At 35.5% G+C, this 19,823-nt stretch overlaps 1 protein-coding gene across 1 annotated transcript in view; it reads left to right on the plus strand.

The window, feature by feature from the left end:
* Positions 1-273: 273 nt before the first annotated feature.
* Positions 274-19,823, plus strand: part of LOC107186508 — a 34,805-nt gene continuing 15,255 nt past the window's right edge. The window contains exon 1 of the mRNA XM_015574390.1: positions 274-496. Coding sequence (XP_015429876.1) covers positions 374-496 — 123 coding nt within the window. The 5' untranslated portion in view covers positions 274-373. The remainder of the gene's footprint in view (positions 497-19,823) is intronic.

Genomic DNA, 19,823 nt, shown 5'->3' on the forward strand with positions numbered 1-19,823 from the left:
ATTTACACGTTGACTCGAACGCTTCATTATTACTTTACTACTAATTACATTTACATAGATACTAAATGCTCCTGTTCAGAAATTGAATATTTCTTCGTGTAATTTAATGACTCTCGTCATCGGTCACCACCATTTCAGTAAACGTGTTAAGTATCGTTAAGTATTCTCGTATTTTTTATCATTCGATTAATGTCATCAGTCCCGTGAAAGTATCCTCAATAGCAAACTCATTTCGAACAAGGAAAAAATGTTTATCTAACGTGCATGCGTTTACGTTGCAGCGTTCACGGATCGAGGATGAACGATTACGAAAATCGCAGACAGCCGCGGACAGGTGCTTCCAAGAAGCCGGGGACTGCGTACATCATAGGAAATGACCATGAGCGTGGCTGTCGCCCCGGGTAGCCTCGGTGCACCTCCATCAATGCTCGCCCCGAAAATGTATCATCTACAACAGGGGTTAAGTTCAACAGCGGCCTCACCCACTCCCGAAAAAGTGAGTACAAATACGACGAGAGTAAATTGAAAACTTTCCGTTGTCTAACACAGAAGCAATGTATTAATACAGACTCTTCTTGATTATCGTCCGGCTTGTCCTACACGATTTTTGTCCAGGCGTCATCCCCACCACTGAGGGGGGGGGGGCGTGGATCCTGTCAAGCACATACTTTGTTGTCCTTCCGCTTTTGTTGGTGAAATTCTGGCTTCGGGGAAAAAAACGAATTTACAAGGGTCTGAAGCATTTCTCCCTTTAAGATTATTGTTCCGGCGCGGACCCAAGTTCGGGACGATAATCGAGAGGAGTCTGTACATTGTAGACGGGACACACGCGTCAGCTTCTTTTGTTTTTGAAGCGTTGATGACGGGAGACGGAAATTCACGTCCTCTTCAATTCATGTGTTATCGTATGCAATATTTTTATTCGGTAATGATAGGGCTATCACCTATGGAGGATCAGTCGAATGTTTATTAAATTCTCAAAAAAATGTTTTGCTTGATAAATTTTTAACACTGTTTTGAATTTTATCGTACATTTTTACGTAATATCCGAAAGTGTGTGGGAATTAAGGCTACCTACATAGGTACATTTGACAGCATACCGTCAACAATCTGTTAAGAATTTCTCTTTACGTTATTTTTCAATATTTATTTGGTGGTAATTTAATGGGGTGATAAAATACAGACTATTTTTAATATCTAAAGAATTTTAGACAATACATATATCGTCGCCCTCGTTGTTAAGTGTTTTGGCGTCACTAGTTTCTGAACTGTATTTTTTATAGCATAGTATCGTAGCTATTCAAAACACAACTTTAACCACGTATTATATTAACTATTAAGCTTCAAATGACCTTCTATGATGCAGCATGAAAATATTATAATTTGTTACCAACATTGACGCAACAGCATATTTTATTCTACTGCATAATAAAACAAGGTAAAATCTGTTTAAAATAAATGATTATGCACGTTTAGGTTCATGACGGATACATATTCAGATTCTTCGAAACACTTAATAACAACGAGTAATAAATAGAAATTTATTCAATTGAATCAAAGAATGAAATGTTCACTAAGGTACTATGTCCTTATCATATTATTTCAACAGTATGACTATCACAATTCAAACTAAAAGTTGGTTAAACGTTCAAAATTAAAATTAAAATTTAATATTGTGTGATCATTTACGAAGTTGTTTTCTGTCATTTTTAAGATTAAAATCCATAAAATTGGAGTTTTAGGTTTCCACTTCAAAACCATTTTGAGTAAATGTATGTGTTTCAAGATATTTCAAAAGAAATTCTCTTTTCTAATAATCAGTTTGTATATATCCATGTTAATACGGTAGAATTACCTTTCACATAGATATCCACTTACGAAGTTATGTGGAATGGAAATTGCGCATCTCAGATTTATGGACCGAGAACAGAACCAAGGACGCGTGTTCATTTTGATAAAAACCACACGGGGAAAGTTCGCGGAGACGGATTAATAATTACAATTCGTGACCGAACGCTTATATAACGGTATAGGATACATGTAATAACAGCCTGTAAGTTTCCGTGGCCGTTCTCGTGTGTCATTCGGTTTGCGTTTGTATCGTTCGTCGATTCCTTCGCGTTTCGATAAAAAGAAACTACATACAAACCAGGTACTCATAGTAAAGGAGAAACGTCTTTGAACAAATTGCATTATTTGAATTAGCTATACCACTAATGTAACATTCAGTAATCAACGCCTGTCTTGACTAATTAATATTCTATTAGGTCGATCACATTTCGTTATACCTATAGTGGGGGATAAAAGTATTCGAACACCCTTTAAACAGAATAACTTTGTTAAAATTGGTCCAAATGACTTGAGTTCTTTTGTGAATTTAGGGACATTAGTTGAGTAAATGATGTGAAAAAAAAATTGAAAAAGGAGGCTATAATGAAAATTTAATAAATACACATCGAAGATTTATGTTAGTTATCAATAAAAAAGTTGTAAAAAGTAACCTTTACTATTTTCTTCGCTATTCGGACCAACTGCAACTTTTTCAAATTTTTGTACACGTCATTTAGTAAACTAATGTTTGTAACTTCACAAAAAAACTCAGGTCACTCGGACCAGTTTGAAAAAAGTTGTTCCGTTTTAAAGGGTGTACGAATACTTTTGTATGTATTTTCTAAATGACTTTGTTGAACAAATTGTTTTTTTTTTTATTGGATATATGTATGTACCGTATATTTCAGGATGTCCACACATCGAGAAACTATGGATACCAACGCTGCATTTAAGCTAACAATAAGTTTTTTTGTTTTAACCCTGTTATTTTCCTTGGGCCTATACGGCCCGAAATGAAGATTATGTTTCAATAGGAATTTTGTTTTTAAATGCATGTTTTTAGTATCCAAGGTACTTAAATTTTTCCCATTTCAAAGCATAAAATAATTTTATTCGAAGGGATACAAACGTAAAGAATAAGTGAGGAGAACAGCAGGGTTAAAATTGATGGCAAATTTTTGCCTCGTACCATCTTCGAGTGGATAAAATAGAGATAGAATACGATGTTTTTATGGAGTTCGCGTTTCAGGTTACAATTTGTGCTTGTAAATGAAACGTCGGAATATTTTTGTCTAAGATAGATAAAACTTATTTTATCTATCGTTATGAATCTTAACTTTTATGAAAATTAACATCGAACCAGTAGTAAACACTCCGCAGAGCGGAACTTTTGTAACATCACCATAACAAGAAACCAACAGACAAATGTGTTGGAATTCATTTGTCCGGTATTGTAGGTCAGAATTGAATTTTTCAACTGTTTTATATTCATTTCGCCCACATATCGTTATATTCCGCGTTGACTCAATATGAAAAGTATGCTCAAACAAACTGATGCGCCTTTTCCTTTGTCAAAGAAATAACAGGAAAATATGTACATATTCTCCCGGCGTTCCTTTTCGTACTGCGGTCGCAACGTCATAAAATTTTGTTTTCTACTTCACTTCAAGGTCGCAGTACGTCATAATTTTTAATATCTTCAGTATGCTGATCTTATGTATACTTATTGAAACACCAAATAAAATGGGCAACACAAACAAGTATTTCTAAAGAATCATTTTTCGAAAGCGACATTTCTCTTCGTTAACTTCCAAAATGAAGGACTCACGGTCCTCGTGTAAAAGGGATTGGTACACTACATATCTACAATACGTGTATTGTGTCGTCGGGATTGCTGAAATCGTAATGGAAAAGCGACGATGTGTCTCCATTTTAAGGTGATTCTTGTATCGAAACCCTGAAACGTGAAACGCCCGGGCAAGGACGAGCCTCAGCTCTTCCAGCTTGACTCTCCGGTTTTACCTTAAAACCTGACCTCGTTGACGACACCGAATACCCACTGGTCGTCGCGTCTTTTGCGCGCCGGGGTTGGAACCAAGTTGTACGCGCGCCTCGTGTCCTCAGTTTCTTTGTTAGACGGCCGTACTGTCGGGTTAAGCGGCCCCTCGCGTTGTTTCATGTTGCTTTTGACGCGTACAGAGTTCGTGTTTACCTCGTTCGTGATCGATGCTTGCAAAATAACCTCCGTTAATCGTATCTACTGGGCTGATCTTGGTAATTTCCGAAGGAAACCGCCCGAGTAAGTTGCGAAACAATTAACAGCGAGGTCCTCGATGCAGCTAGAGAAAACGTTAGAAGCGCTACTGTTCGTGAAATTTTAAATGACGGGTGAATGCACTAGTAAATGAACACATACCAGTGAATGAACATTATATAAAGCAACGAGTAAATTAAGTTACTAAAATAAGCAAGTGATTAAATATTGATTTTTTTTTTAATTCCTTGCTTCATGTTCAAACAATTTTCGCGCCATTGGCTGGAAATATTCATTTATTTAATATTGTTCATTCATTGGTTAAATCTGTATTTTTTCTTTTTAATTTAACTAGTTACATTATTCCAATTTTTCAAATTGAAATCTATGCGTTATATGTATAAAGATACAGATTTTAAAAAATCTAATTTTGCATGTACCAAATATTTATTAATATTGTTATGATTCTAAATTCGACATTAATAGATAGTTACAAAATCTCTTAAGTGTTCATCCATTGGTGCGTTTACTCTTAGTGGCAAAAAACTGCATGTGCATGCACCGGTGTGACACTTATGATCGATTAAGGGTATATTCTACTTTGTGTGATGTGTAATGCCATCAAACTTCTCGAATTTTTTTCTTAGAAACTAACATGCGGATTTTCATATTTTTGCATGTCAAATGTTCATTATTTCTTTACTTCATGAAATTATATTCATCAGTGATCCTAAAAAAATAAGGAAGTTTACCTAAAAAATTAAGAATAGAATAAAAACGTTCTATGGGAGTTTGCGCATTAAGTCAACTACATAAACATGTTAATTCTCTGCGTCATTAGATAAATGAGTTTTATTGAATTATTTTTTTGCTTTCACACTGAAGACCTGTGAACGGATGTTTATAGTCTCTCAAATGTTTTCAAAAACTACGTTTAGTGTTTTCTTACTACACAAGAACAGATAGTCGGAAGAAGTAAATTGTAAAAACAAAGATAAAAACGTGTAATATCTTCATCAAGGGTTTCATAAGGAGATATACATCTAGCAGACGCCGGAATTACTTCAAGCGTAAAAGTAAGTTGTTTAACTCGTTGACAAAGTAGTTTCTTTAAACACTGAATGTTGTACTTTCACTTCGCATACGTACACGCATTTACAAACTTCCATAATTATATTACAGTGGGGAATTACGTACTTTATATTAATATAATTGGCTCACTCTGGTGGCAAGATATTAGCTTGCTGCGTGAATTCTGTCGGTTGAGGTTACGAGAAATAAAAAAAAAGAAGCTCATTCACTCTAAAAAATTAACCATACCAGCATCCTTGAGGAAGTATAAATTTCGAATAAAAAGTCCTGTGCGAAACAGAATACAAGTTTTTTAAAATATTGAATTGCTATCTATACTAGAAAGCAATAGAACTTTTATAACCATCTACAATGAAGAATATTTGTGAGATGTACAGTGGTACCTATAAGGAATATTTAACACTAAAATTATAAATAATTAATGTGTATCTATCACATTTGGATTTTGGTGGTTCTTCTTATACTGACTATAATAAAAATCTCATGACTTTTAAAACGAATTATATTTATTCGCTATTGGGTGTTGTTTTACACGAATTACATATAATCGTACTTGTTTTTTCACTATGAGCAGTACATACATGTCTAGCACACAAATTGCAAGTATTGGCATATTTATTATTATTACCAACGCAAAAGCAACATCTGCCACGCTTCTGAGTGGATTTTTTTTTATTTGTTTCCCCGTTCCACACGTTTCAAAGCCTTTTACCCGATTATCAATGTTTTCACCAGTCAATTGTGTTGACAATTCTTCTAAAAGACGTAAGTCAAGACTTCTGTGGCGCATTGGCCCGGTCGTTCGTATGTAAACAAACATCAATGGCTATGCGACGATCAGATACGATTAGCTCCGTCACTGTATGCATGTCGCTGTCGCGAACGCGTGACTCAGGGACCGTGCTCGGAGGGTTAACCCTTTCAGCGCTAATATGTACGATGACGTGTGTGTATTGTACGCTTACTTATTGAGATAAAACGTCCGCTACACTAAATAATTTCTTACTTTTGGTTCTTTTAATTTGTAATTTTAATAATTTCCCATAATATATGTATTTTAGATTCATCGCAACAATCTTTCGAAACTCATTATACAGGTCCATAGCGCTGAAAAGGTTAAAGGCATCAGAGAAAATCCATAAAGAAAAATGAATGTAATTTAAATACTTCATTGGAAACATTCTCCTTTTCCGGCCATTCTTTAATTCTAGAATTTCCAAGATGTTTTATAGCTGTAAACATTCCATGGAATATTTTCTACCACGAATCGGAGATTCCACGGATAGCTTCGACTTCATTAGGATACAAATAAAAAGAAATGTGGGAGATATTCAACCGAAGTTCGACAGAAATTCTCATCCACGGATATTTCTACTCTCCGATTGCTTTCTTCGCGTTCGGGTTTATATAATGAGTCCGGTGTGCGTATTTCTTAATGCGATCACCTTTCCGCACTCCATTAAATGCTACCGACACGGTAGTAACAGACTCACGTGCAACCGGTTTCGCGTTTGGCCCATATTGCTATGCCGCGATAGGACTTTCGAGACACACTGCGTCCCAAACGCACATACAGGGTGTACGAAAATTATATGTCATGGCTTTCAGGGGTGAATCTACACCATACGCATTGGAGTAACTAGATAGGGGCCAGGATGCCCTCCCCTCTCTCCCAAGAATGCGGACTGCCCTCCCCCCGGTCAGAAATTATTGAAATAAGTAAAAAAGTATTCGTCAGTTGGAAAAATCTTATGCTATAAAAAATAAACACTTGGGTCGAAATGCAATACGCAACGCAACTAAGTACAAAAAATACAATACTGTCTTCATTACGTGAAAGTATTAAGTAAAATTGTTATTAAATTACATTCTACTTAACTAATAATCCTGCAATATCAATTGAAGGGTCGGACGTAATTAAGAGAACTAGGGCTCAAGAATGTGAAAAATATTTTTGCAGAAAATAAAACAGCAAATTGAAGCTTATACATATATGATACATTTTAATTATAGGTATCTGCAGATAATATACTCGTTAAATTTATTTTTTCAAAAACTGGATTTGCTGGAAAGAAACGGTTCGCAGATTCGTATTTAGCTCATAAAGATCTATCAGAAACGCTTATTGAAAAGTGGACAAATTTTTAGGTGTTGAACAGTGTAATCAGGCTTCGTATCAATCAGTAAACTCATCGCGCTCACGAAAATATGAAACCGAGCATGTCCGGCAAGGAAAACGTGGAATCACGTCATGGGCCCGCGAGCGAAGTCTCGGTTCGCAAATTGCGGTACCCGTCTGAGTACAGGCCGGGAGGATTGTGTAACTGCAGCCTCGCGTCGTCGGCACAGACGTGTACGATGATGCATCTATGGTGCATCCGCCGTGACCCCGGTGCATGCGCGTGCACCCATGTCATCCACGTATAAGATTGTATTACGATAACATCCATATTCGCCTATCTTCGATTGCGTACACCTGTGTCTAGGCGTTTAGTACGTCTTCGATCGCTCCCGGTGAAGACGATTCCTTATCTCCACCGGTCATTCTACCCCTCAATATTCATCAGCGAAAAATCATTTGAAAAATGAACAGCCGTATTTTCGTCTTCGTAATTGGAATGTAATGAATGTTATCGCTTTAAGCATCGGGGGGATTAAGAGACATCTGTCAGATGGATGTACGTTTTGTAGAACTCTTGGAATGTAATTCACCTTGCGTTCCATGTTTCTGGATGAATTATGAGGTTTTGAGAAAAGTGAATAGCGACGTAGATAGGAACATTCTGTTACGTTTACGTGTTCATTATATTTAAATACTGATTTATATTATTCTTTCGAATACTCTGTGATCGTGCGAACGGTTTACAGAATTATTTTATAATCCATAAGATTTAAGCAGAAAAATTGACGAAATTAACAAATTAAGAAATTGGTAAGAAATTAAAAAGACAGGTTTTTAACAGTAAGTTACACACAGATAATCTTCCTCTATCACTATAATAGGCTTCAATATAATTCTAAATAATCTGTTATATGAATAAATTGAAAAAATTTCATTTTTATCAGACTATGCTACAACTGTAAAGATTTTTTTATAAAAGGCACACAATCAATCAGATGTGTAATAATATACACAAATTTTTATGTAAAAAATAACGCATTGTTGTGTATAAACGTAGAACCTCACGCCTCGCACGGGTCTTATTTTTGTTCGACATTCACAAGCAGAACGACGGTTTTCTCCGATCGCGAACGTGTTAAGTAGTGCATACATTTCTCGTCGCAGGCACGTGCTTTTTCGATCATACACGCAACTCCGTGATTTCTAACTTTACGACCATCGCGTAGAAATTCGAGTGTACAATTTTCCATCGCTCGTTATTCATCATTGATTCCGCGTCTATTCTTAGCCTGTTATGCATAAAGCCTTAACAAAGGATTATAAAACAGTTGTCAACACTATCATCAGTCGGTGCTGACGTCCGTGCAATTACTGTTGAGCGCATGCGTCAGGAATTTTCGTATATTATTCAATAAATAGTGGGAGGAACAGATTTCATTTAACAATTTGCACCATTCAGTTTGAAGAAAAGTTTCAAGTCAAAGTGTTGGAGATCCACCAAAAAGCATATTATGGAATGCAAATTGACTCCTGGAAATGCTACGCCTATTTTTTGTCCTTCAACAACCTGTACAAGTGTCATTACGAATCGAATCGAATTATTTCCGTTTCCATCGCAAGCAGAGGCCGATTACGTTACGAAAAACCAGTCAGAATCTAAATATAGTCACGGGGAACGTAATCGAAGGGGAGAGTTAATCGGCAATCTCAAGGGAACGCGTGGATGATCGTTAGATTCCATCGTGGACGGGGCGTTCGGCTGAAAATTACAAAATTTCTTTATTACTTCCGTTCGATCGAGAAACGAACGGCGCACACGCGAGGATGATAAACTCCGTTCTCGAGGATGAAAAAGGAACAGGTTCGGAAAAGGAACTGCGCTTTCGAAGTCGCGACGGAGGGTGCAATCTCGGCCTGTTGCACGGAGGAACTCCTAAGAACCGAGATGGAAAGAGGAAACGGTGTCCGGTACAGGACGGACGGACGGGTTCGCGGACGGGCTGTTGCGAAAAGGGAAACAGCAAAGAAGATATATACCGCGTGCAACGAAAAGAGAGAGGAGGCGAAGTCACGCGAATAGAAGATGCCCATCTCTTGAGGTCATCTTGATCCGAGGCTTGGCCACCGTGGGGGAAAGTGGACGTCTGCCTTTTATGTCATCGCGGTCGACTTTTCGTTCCCTTACAATTCTTCCATTTTTAAACATAGGTGACACGATGCACAGTGGTCCAGTTATTGCACGTAACTTCTACATAGTAGATTGTAGAATGTCACTGAACTGGTGGTATAATTCCACTGGGTTTTAAAGAAATTCGATATAAAATAATAAATTGACGCAAAGAAGCATGTTGCGACTGAATGTCAATTATGTAAGTATGCGTGCACGGAAGTATTACACTACGCAGGATATAATTAATGCTTCTGTGCAGTAAAATGAAAGTCATAGTAAAAGGTGATTCTGAAGTTAAACCAGTTCTATTTCGCTGTACATCCTAGATTATCCAATAGGACAGACACCAGTGGTGATGCTGGCAGTCGATTGTAACGTTCGGACTCGAAGCCATTATTATTATTATTGGTCCCTTTACTATGAAGCTTAATATTATACACGTGCATCGTGACTACGGAAAATACTCGTAAAACTTGATTATGGAGGAAGAGGTTCAGTTATGAAACTAACATTTAAATCTGGCCTAATCTGAATTTTTAAAATATGTTAAAAATTGGTTTTATCGAAAAAGGAAGTCTCAAAGAAAGATGGTATTACTCTACAGTGTAGACTTTTTTTTTTTTTCTAGAATCAATGTACTTCAAATTATACTATCAATGCAATGCATTTTGCATTTTTCGTTACTAATGATATACAATTGACAATTTTAATATTATTTATAAATAAACGGAGGATTTTCGAAATTTTTTCGACATTCAGTATAGTAGAACGGTTAACAAAGTTTAACGAATTACGATTAAGTTTATGAATTCTCTTTAATTTGGAACCCAATGGAATCTTTAGTGGAGTAGACATATTTATTATTAAGGAGAAATTTATGTGATTATAATTTCTGTAAACTAATCCATAGAAGCTTATATTTGCATAAACATCCACAGTCTGTTTATAAATTTCTCTCATCTTCAATACCATTTCACTTCTTTTACTGCTCCCGGATCTAAATCTTTGCAAATTCAATTAGTTTAGAAAGTTACCTACTTGAATTTGATCACTTATCCTTCAGTTTTCAGCTTGACTTTACGTTAACCGTCTTGTTACTCTATGCATTCAGTAGTAGCTTTCTTCAAACGAGATAGTATATCAGTTTTGCGTGTGCAAATAATTTATAGACAAAATGCGATCAGCACCAACAAATAGTATCTAGTGGATGATTGTGCATGGGAATCTAAAGAAGAACTCTTTTCAATCTAATATTTCAAATAATATCATTTTAGAAGTGCCTAGGTCTGGTTTTATCCAGTACTGTATATTCCATGAACGTAATCTAGTAAAAAATTTTCAAAAGTTCCGTATCGTGCCTTCCCAGAAATACTATATGTATAAAATGTAATTATCTTGCAACCAATTTAGTTTTCGATTTCTTGCTCGAGCCGAGTAAATTCATGACCGCGCTACTCGGAGGGGTCGAAAATCTACGACCAGTCTTAAAATCCCATGACTTCTCTGTGCAATTAACATTATCTGTCTGCGGGTAGATTCTATTCCGCGTAATATCAACTTTGGCTTACTAATTGTGTAAAAAGCATTAACCATAATCTTAGTCGTAGCTGCGGTAATAGTTTTCATTCGTCGGTTACCGCGGAAATTGCAAAGGCTCTCTGGCTGTTCGAAGGAACATTGGGCACAAGTTGTTACGGCGCTGAGCGAACGTATAAATTATACGGTTTTTTGTTTTACAACTTTTCAACAACCTTTTAATATTGATAAACGGCCAATTTTCGAGTGATAACTAATAGTTAAAAAATTGTGTTCATTCCTTGGTGCGTTTACCCTATAACGCTAGAACACAGTCAACCAGTGTATGGATAGATTTCTGGAGATTTGTTTTTAGAATCGCCTTGAGTATGCTTGTCACAGCTGCTTGTACACATATGATAATGCACTTGGTCGTCATACCGCGACCGTATGTGAATTTTGTGGCCACAAAGCAGTATTTGCTCATCCACCGCATTCACCTAATCTGGCTCCTCATGATTACTTCCTATTTTCAAAACTTAAAATTCCAATGAAAAGAACTCACTACGATGATATTCCAACCGTACAAGCAGCCGTGACAAGTATACTCAAGGCGATTCCAAAAGCAAATCTCCAAAAATCTATTCATACATTGCTTAGCCGTGTCCAAGTATAGTAATGCCGACGGAACATATGTATTTTGAATAAAATGAACGACTTTTAGAAATATGATCAGTGTTTGAATTGGTACATTGCCAACCCGTTACAAAATACAAAATTGGTATTTTGTAATATAAAATGCTATACCTACCGTTTTCAAGTTCATTTACGTTCTATCAAACTTTTAATAGAGGAAGAAGTTTCTCTTTGCTATCAATTTCAGTCAGTGTGAAAAAGTTAATAATATACAAAATAAGAAAAGTCAAATTATTCAAATGTGAATGCATAAATTTTTGCAGTTTATTTATGATGTATTCAGCGTATTTTTAAATTTTATTCGCAACTTTATTTTACGTTGTCACTATTTATTTCTCAGTTTTTCTAATCATTAAAAACGTTAACTACAAAATATTCATCTCTTAACATTAAACAAAAAACACCTGCAATAATTTACAACGTAGTTGTAAATTTTATAAATATACTAAAATGTAATTTTATTTTTTATTTTTAGTGTTTAAAAATTCTATTGTTCGTTGATCTGTTTTGGAGAACTAATGTATTTATACATTTGTATTTAATGTTTGCTAATGATATATTGGTGTGTAATGTTCGTAAGAATATAGGAAGTTTAATGGAAACTTTGTAATCATATTCTTTGTATATTTTACGTATTGTTAATTTCACCATTGATACGATTATAGCCGAAAACCTTACAAATATCCTGTTACCACACTCACAATGCAACAGTTTCTCTGAGCAACAAGGCGTTGGAGTTACGAGCAACGAAATAATATAGCGTTGTTCGTGTAGATCTTTCAACGGATAAATGAAGTGTAATTATTTGACTCAGCATGTTATTATCTTTGGAATCGAAATTACGTCAAGTACATCCTTTATTCATCTACCAATTCGTTGACACATGCACAAGTTACTTTACAGTATACAAAAATACAACACAATTCATACGTACAAAGGAGTAGGTGCTGCTTTTATTGAAAGTACTTAAATGGTAATTTGTGATGACAAACACGCTAATTTAGAATACATAAAACCATTGTGAACACTAAAAATTAATTTCGGCAATAGACGGTCAAGTAGATTGTTAGTTGCAAACAGTAGGTATGCAGACATCTCGCGGTACACAAAAGAAGCGACACAAAAACAGGTCGTTCCCTGTCGATTAGATGTGTCCGTTAGGCCGTTACGCCGTGCAGATTTCACCAACTGGGAAAAATCGTGTAAATCGAAATGTCACCGGACTAAAACCAGTACCGCTCGTCTGAAATTTTGTCGGCCACGCCCGTTCTCTCGTTGCACCTGCGATATCGATGGATATCCACCAACCGTCACACAGCTCCCTGTCTACATACATACATACGTGCATGCATTCAGACACCGCTCGCGAGAGTGTGCCCCTATGTTAGTTTTCTTGTTGTTTTTTCGTACCAACCGGCCGAGCGTATAGGCCGCTCCTCTTACGTGAGGTTCTGGAACGAGACTTTTACGAAAGTCCAGCATCGACGAGAAAGTAAAGTATATCGAGTCTGCCCCGGGGCCGCCGATCTGCCCCATTTTCCGACCCCGCGTGCCGCGCCAGAAGGATGTCATATCGCCACGTATAGGTCCTGGAATCGATACAGCAAGATTGTAAAATCTCGTTGAAAGTCGAAGTTTCGCATGTTTCGCCGAAAGAACAATTACGAGATAAAAGACTCGAGGTACGTAATTGGCCGTTGATGAGAAAATAGACGTCATTAGCCCTTGGAGTACGGTGACCGAGTCAATTTGGACCCGAGCGTTTAAAATCCGTATTTAATTCATCGATTTGTAAATATAATATAAGTTAGGAGTTGTTCATATTTAGTCATGTAAAAAAATCAGTGGTGCTTTTTAATGATCGCGTTCGGAAGTATGTTTAAAAAGAAGGAAGCAAAGGGTTTCAAACGGATCCAAACACCACTGTCGCTATGAATGGTAAGAACGTTCGTACTCCGATAAGTTAAGGTGAGTTTTTTTAGGAAAATAAAAAAAGATTTGTTTTGGACCATTTGAGCTACTAAAGCTTGATTTTGGACCACTGTGCGTCGTTCCCCCAGCCTCACTCGAGCTAGACGATCAATGAGTTACTTTACGATCTCACTGTATCGGTTCCAAGACCTATACACACCGGCTGTATCCGCCTTGTGAGATGCAAACAGCCTCCTTTTTCCATATCCTCTGCGTCTGATCTTCCGGCGTGTGGACGAACCCACCAAAGGAAGTTGCCGATTTTCTCCGTTATATTCATCGATTAATCGCCCCTTTCAATCTACGATAAAGGAAGCAATTTACCGTAATCGTTCATTACTCGCGGGTTCCTTAAGGCTTCGCAGCAGATGAAGAACGCCAACTACGAATCTCCGGGCAGAAACTAGAATCGCGAGTCCGCGTGATTGCATTACACGATGGCACGTGGAATGTTCCTCTTTAAATACATCGCGGAGAAATTGTGAGATGCTTTTTCTGTAACTTGACGAGTTCATTTCAGGAAAGTAAGATCCTCCATCCGAAAAATTTCGGAACTGGAATTATGTAAAACAACAGTTTTCCGTAAAATCATAAATAAGTCGGTCCTTATGTGGTTAACGATCATAGATCATAAAAACCGTTAGAAATATTTCATGTGAACTATTGTGTTAATTTTACGTTGTCTTATGAAACATAAATTAATTGCCAACGTGTCGTGACAAATGTAATAGCATTGTTATTTTATGAATTGTCACGTTTTTGAATGGGCGATTCTTCCTTGTAGTTTTCATGGTTACTGAGAAAACGTTTTGTCACGGTTCACGAGGCTCATTTCAACGGCAGGTGTAAGTGTTTGCATTGGAAAGCCTGTAAGACAAATTATGCGCAGCTGTGGCTACTAACAGCTTCGAGGATGTCACCGAGCTCTTCTCCAAGAAATGAAAGATATGAATTCTCTTCCTGCCCGCAATAATTAATCAATCGAAATTATATACAGTATAAATGAACGTATTCCTTCCCCTTTTTAAACTAATTATTAATCAGTATACGTATGTACAACTTGTAGATCTACTGTTTTTTTATCAAACTACATTAAGTAACTTTATGTATATGCCATTAATTTGTTTCAGCAAAGTAATTTTAACACGTGTTCTTTTTTAGTTAGACAAAGTCCACTTCTCAATCAATCTACATAAGTACTGACAAGTTACTGACAAATTTACATTCTATAAGAATGAATGAACTAGTACAATACATATGTCGGAATGAAACGTCAAGTAAACGCAATACATTTTTGTTAAATGTTTAATGACACATATTAATGAGAAAATAATGAGAATCACATTAGAGAAAGCAATGTATTAATTTTTTAAACGTTATTGCGAGAAACTGTTTATACTGCTAACAATAAGCTATGATAATCTTATTAAGCGAAATCTTCACGTTCTACGATTTCAAAACTGTACTACTAGTTATCCGTGCAACCATTCATTTTCTATAATTGTTGAAAGAAAGAGGGCGAGCGCGTAATTTCGCGTATTTTCTTCAATGATCATAGATCCCATCTAACCTTCGAGCACGCACGATCCACACGCAAATCCCGCCTTAATGTTGTTTCTTTTCTAGAAACAATGGCCGAGAGACTATTCCTCAGCGAGTTTCCTGGTTTCAATTAAGCTTTCGCTTTCCAAGTACACTCTCTTGCCAATTATATGTATATATACGCGTGGTACATCGCATGTGTTTAACTTACAACTATAATAGACCGTTACTCCAAATTATTCTACTGCATAGTATTCTTCATGAACGTTTTTAACATTGAAAATAGAATGGCCTAAAAAGTACGAAAAATTATACTGACGGTGCGTTCAAAGACCGCTCCATTTCAGGTATTAACGAAGAGTATCACTGTAAAATTATCTATTTATATTAAAGAGAAAAAGAAACAGTAGAAAAAATGAATTAGAACATTTGAGTTAAAAGTTAGTTAAAGGATTTAAAGATCGTTCCATTAATATATTAACAGTGAGTATCACTGTAAAAATTACTTATTCATATTAAAGGGAAAAGGAACAGTAGGAAAAATGAATTAAAAATTATGTAGTGACAGTATGTACCTTTTAACAATGCGTATTTTAATATTTTGTTTCGTATGAAATTTATTATTTGTAACTCCACTAATATATGATACATTGTTTATAGCGTATTAATTTTTACTTAGTATTTTTTATTAAAATACCGATTAAATATGTCGATTGCATTCCTACTATTTGAAAGATATCTAGCTCAAACCTAAAGAATAAATGTCGCCAATCCAAGAATTAGAAAAATGAATAATACTTTCAATTTCTTTTGCTCTATTCACTTTTTTTCAATATTAATACATTATAACAGTATCTTATAAGATTATAAATGTCTCACGAAGCACTTCCGCAACACCAGGATCTATTTCCTTAAACATATGATCTATTAAATCTTCGCTAACTTTAAACTGTTCGATCCGAAATGATTAACGTCACACAGATAATTTGCTGACAAAAAACATAACGGCCCGAATCTAATTACCAGAAAGCAGTTTTTCCGATATCAGAAATTTTTCCAATGATCAAACCAGTTGGCAGGCACATATCACTTTACGATAAATTTCCGGTTATTTTTAAATGGCACTTTTCTTCAGCGACGACTAAAGCGACAGCTCGACGTGGAAACCAGAAAAACAGGGGAACGCCGGTTCAGAGATTTTTTCCTTTCGATATTTTATCATGCTTTCTTGCAAACAATTTTCCTAGTTCAAAGCAGGAATTAATTAGGTACGGAATTTCCTATGGATATAAAAAGACATGATTTTTCTAACGAAACCGTAAATGACCTCAGATAAATATTGATTGAACCACCTGATAACTGTCTTTTTTCCATTCAAATCAGTTCATATGCATTTTTACAAATACATTTACTGAAAAAGAAAATGTTAATAAATAATAATAATTTTAATAATTATAAACGACTTGTCAATACACTCTTGTAACGATGATTAAAATATTACAATATATTTTCTGAGATCTTTTGCAACTTTTGTTACGATATGAAAGTGAACAAATTAGTTACTTTATAAATCTGTACATTTTCCAAAATTTGTCATGTTTAATGATCGATCGCAATAGGTATGCGTTGATCGTCGGTAGTTCTAGTATTAAGTACAGACAAGTCGTCTCAGAGACAAGTCCTTTTTTTATAGAAAATTCGATCTTAGATCACTCAGGGTTCATAGATACAAAATATTATGTAGGTATATGTATACATACATAACAGCTGAGTAATACGTAGAAGTTAATATATCTGGAACGATTTCAATTTTGGCTGGTGAGGTTACAGTGTCAGTGAATTGACCTGATTCTAGTAAATCTCACTATAAATTCTCTAGACAGAGAGGTGTCTGAATTTTTATTTCACTATCGCCACCTAGTGGTGAATTTTGGAAGCTGTAGCGTTCGAGTACCTTCAATTGACAGTAAAGTGGCACACTATTTCCATAACGGTAATGGAAAATAACGGTCGGTTGGTTGTTAAAAATGTCGCGAATTAATCGTTGCATTATTCATGTCTGAGACGAGTCGTCTACAATTAAGTATTAATCAGTGGTTAAAATTATACTTATATTTTTACTATTATCTTTCTTTTATCATACTGTATGTTTTCTGTAAATAAATTCCTTTTATTCAAAACGGAATAGAACTTTCTATTTCTTACTAGAAGGAATAATTTTCTGTTTCATTACAAATAAGTCTATTATGTATCGATATAATTTGCTATTCGAGCTTCCAGTAGGGTAGACCGAGGCGAATCGGATCAAAATAAGAACATTTCGATTGTTTATATTGCATCATCCTTAAAAAGACCAACCAAGGTTCACGGTGTCCAGAAACAATGAAAGAAGACACTATACTTGGGTCCTATGTGCCAAGTAGGGTAAATTGACCCCAGTATCATTAAATTATATTTTTTATAAATTAATTTAGATATTCTTATGAAAATTTGAGTTTTTTCAGAGATTTCTAGATTATCCGATTCGCCCCAACTTTTATGGCGAATCGACTATTTCTCACCTTTTCGTTTTTTGTTTGCAAAAGAAACATTTTTAAGTTTCTTTTATTTTTTTATCATTAATGTTCAAGTTAAATGTGTACTAATTACGAATTTATAATACATAATTAGCTTTCGAAACTTTAACTATTATTTTCTTACTGTCAAATTGAAACTGATCCGATTCGCCTCGATCTACCCTACTTTGTAAGAGCATTAATATCTGCGAGATAGGGAAATAAAATCGCCAAGAAATTAAAAAGGTTACCGGACTAATATCTGAAAATGAACTATAACAAGAGCATCTATAAATTTACGAATACGAGGGAATCATACAGGAAGATAATGACCACATACACAATTGATCGCTTCTACGTACGCGCACATATTTCCTTAGAAATTATATTACCGCACATAAACATCACTCTCAGCCATGTAAGACGACGGTTGGAATGTCCTTTTCCCTTTCCTGAATTTCTTGCAGTTTTCTATAAATAGAACGTTTATAGCCCGATGTTGCTTCGAAACTCCTCCCTTTTTTTTTTTTTACTTCTTTCGCAAAAAGGAAACGTTTGTCCGATTATTGTAAACGGTACCCCGAGCCAGCCGTTGACCACCGGTTCCCAATATCTTTCAAATTTTCTTTCTTCGATTTGTAACAGTTTCGTGTAAATAGAATTTTTATAGCCAGGACGGAGGCCCCGAAATTTCATTTGTTGCTTTTTTCTTTTCTCTCTCGTGAAAGAAAAAACGATTGACCGGTTCGTATGTCCCTGTCCATCCCGCGGATTGTCTCCTGTTTCGAAAACCTGTTGTTACTTCGTTTTCTTTTCCCCCTTGCTTTTCGTATTCCTTTTTTTCCATCTCTTTCCACCTTCGTGTCTTCCAGCACGCTTCGAAAGAAAGAAGAAACACTTTTGTCAGAAATTCTTACCCAGAGAATGCTTCCACGTACAATAGTTTTGATAATGTTCCGCGGACTTACCAAATGTAGTATAGTAGGACCCCGTATAACACGGTACTTCTATATCGCAAACTAAAAATTAATAATTAGTCTGCGGATATTTATGCAAAATAACATTTTTTCAAGTAATTTTTTAAGACAACAGCTAAGGTAGGAATTTCTTACTTCTCTCAAATATCTTATTCGGTTCAGAATAAAATAGAAAACACATTGCATCTGATGAAAGTTTTTTCTTTATTGTATTACACAATGCCCTTAATTTGCTGTAAATGCATAAAATCCGCAGTCTATTAATAATACATATAATGAAAAAACTTTACATTTCTGTTGTTGTAAAATGAAATAAAATGCATATTATTTTCTGTTATATCAAAAAAAAAGTTTTGTATTAGGAGCTCCTCTGTTATATTATAAAAAACTTTTTATATTAGGAGGTCCTACTGTACTGAACTGTAGAATACATTGGCTACTGTTAAGAATTTAATGAAATGTTCGTGTGATTTTTACGATTTATTAGATTGCACGACTTTCTTTCGTGTATACAGTATACCTCTATTTCGTCGCTCTAGTTCTTAATTGTTCTATCTCCACTAGTTTCTAAACTGAGAAAACTGACAAGGAAAGGCACGGAAATGTCCCCCTTCGATTTTGATGAAACTTCGTACGTCTGTTGAGCAGTAAAAAATAAGGGATACGTATTTTTTTTATCGGCTGAGACGCAACTTTAAGGGGTGAAACCACAATAAATATTCTTCTATAATGAATTAAAATTAAAAAAGAAATTCACATTTCACTGATTACTATTACAAACTATTAATACGTACTTCTTATGCTGTTCGATTTCTAAAGTATATATTAGTTTCTGTTAAAGTAGCAATCTATTCGGAATTATATTTATATAATTCGAAACTTACTCCTTACAGTTTCGACACCGTACAGCCAAAATTTTTTTAGTACGATTATTTCGTTTTCCAAATGATTTGTTTTTAGACACCATATATAGACGCCCCACTGATTGCAGTGAATTAATATTTGGAACGGTAATAACATAATACACGTCTCATTAAGAATTCTGTTTACTGTAGAAGGATATCCTGTCGAAATCGAAAGCTTCACGTACGCGCTCTTC

Source organism: Dufourea novaeangliae, unplaced genomic scaffold (genome assembly GCF_001272555.1).
Source record: "Dufourea novaeangliae isolate 0120121106 unplaced genomic scaffold, ASM127255v1 scaffold14, whole genome shotgun sequence".
NCBI classification, from domain to species: domain Eukaryota; kingdom Metazoa; phylum Arthropoda; class Insecta; order Hymenoptera; family Halictidae; genus Dufourea; species Dufourea novaeangliae.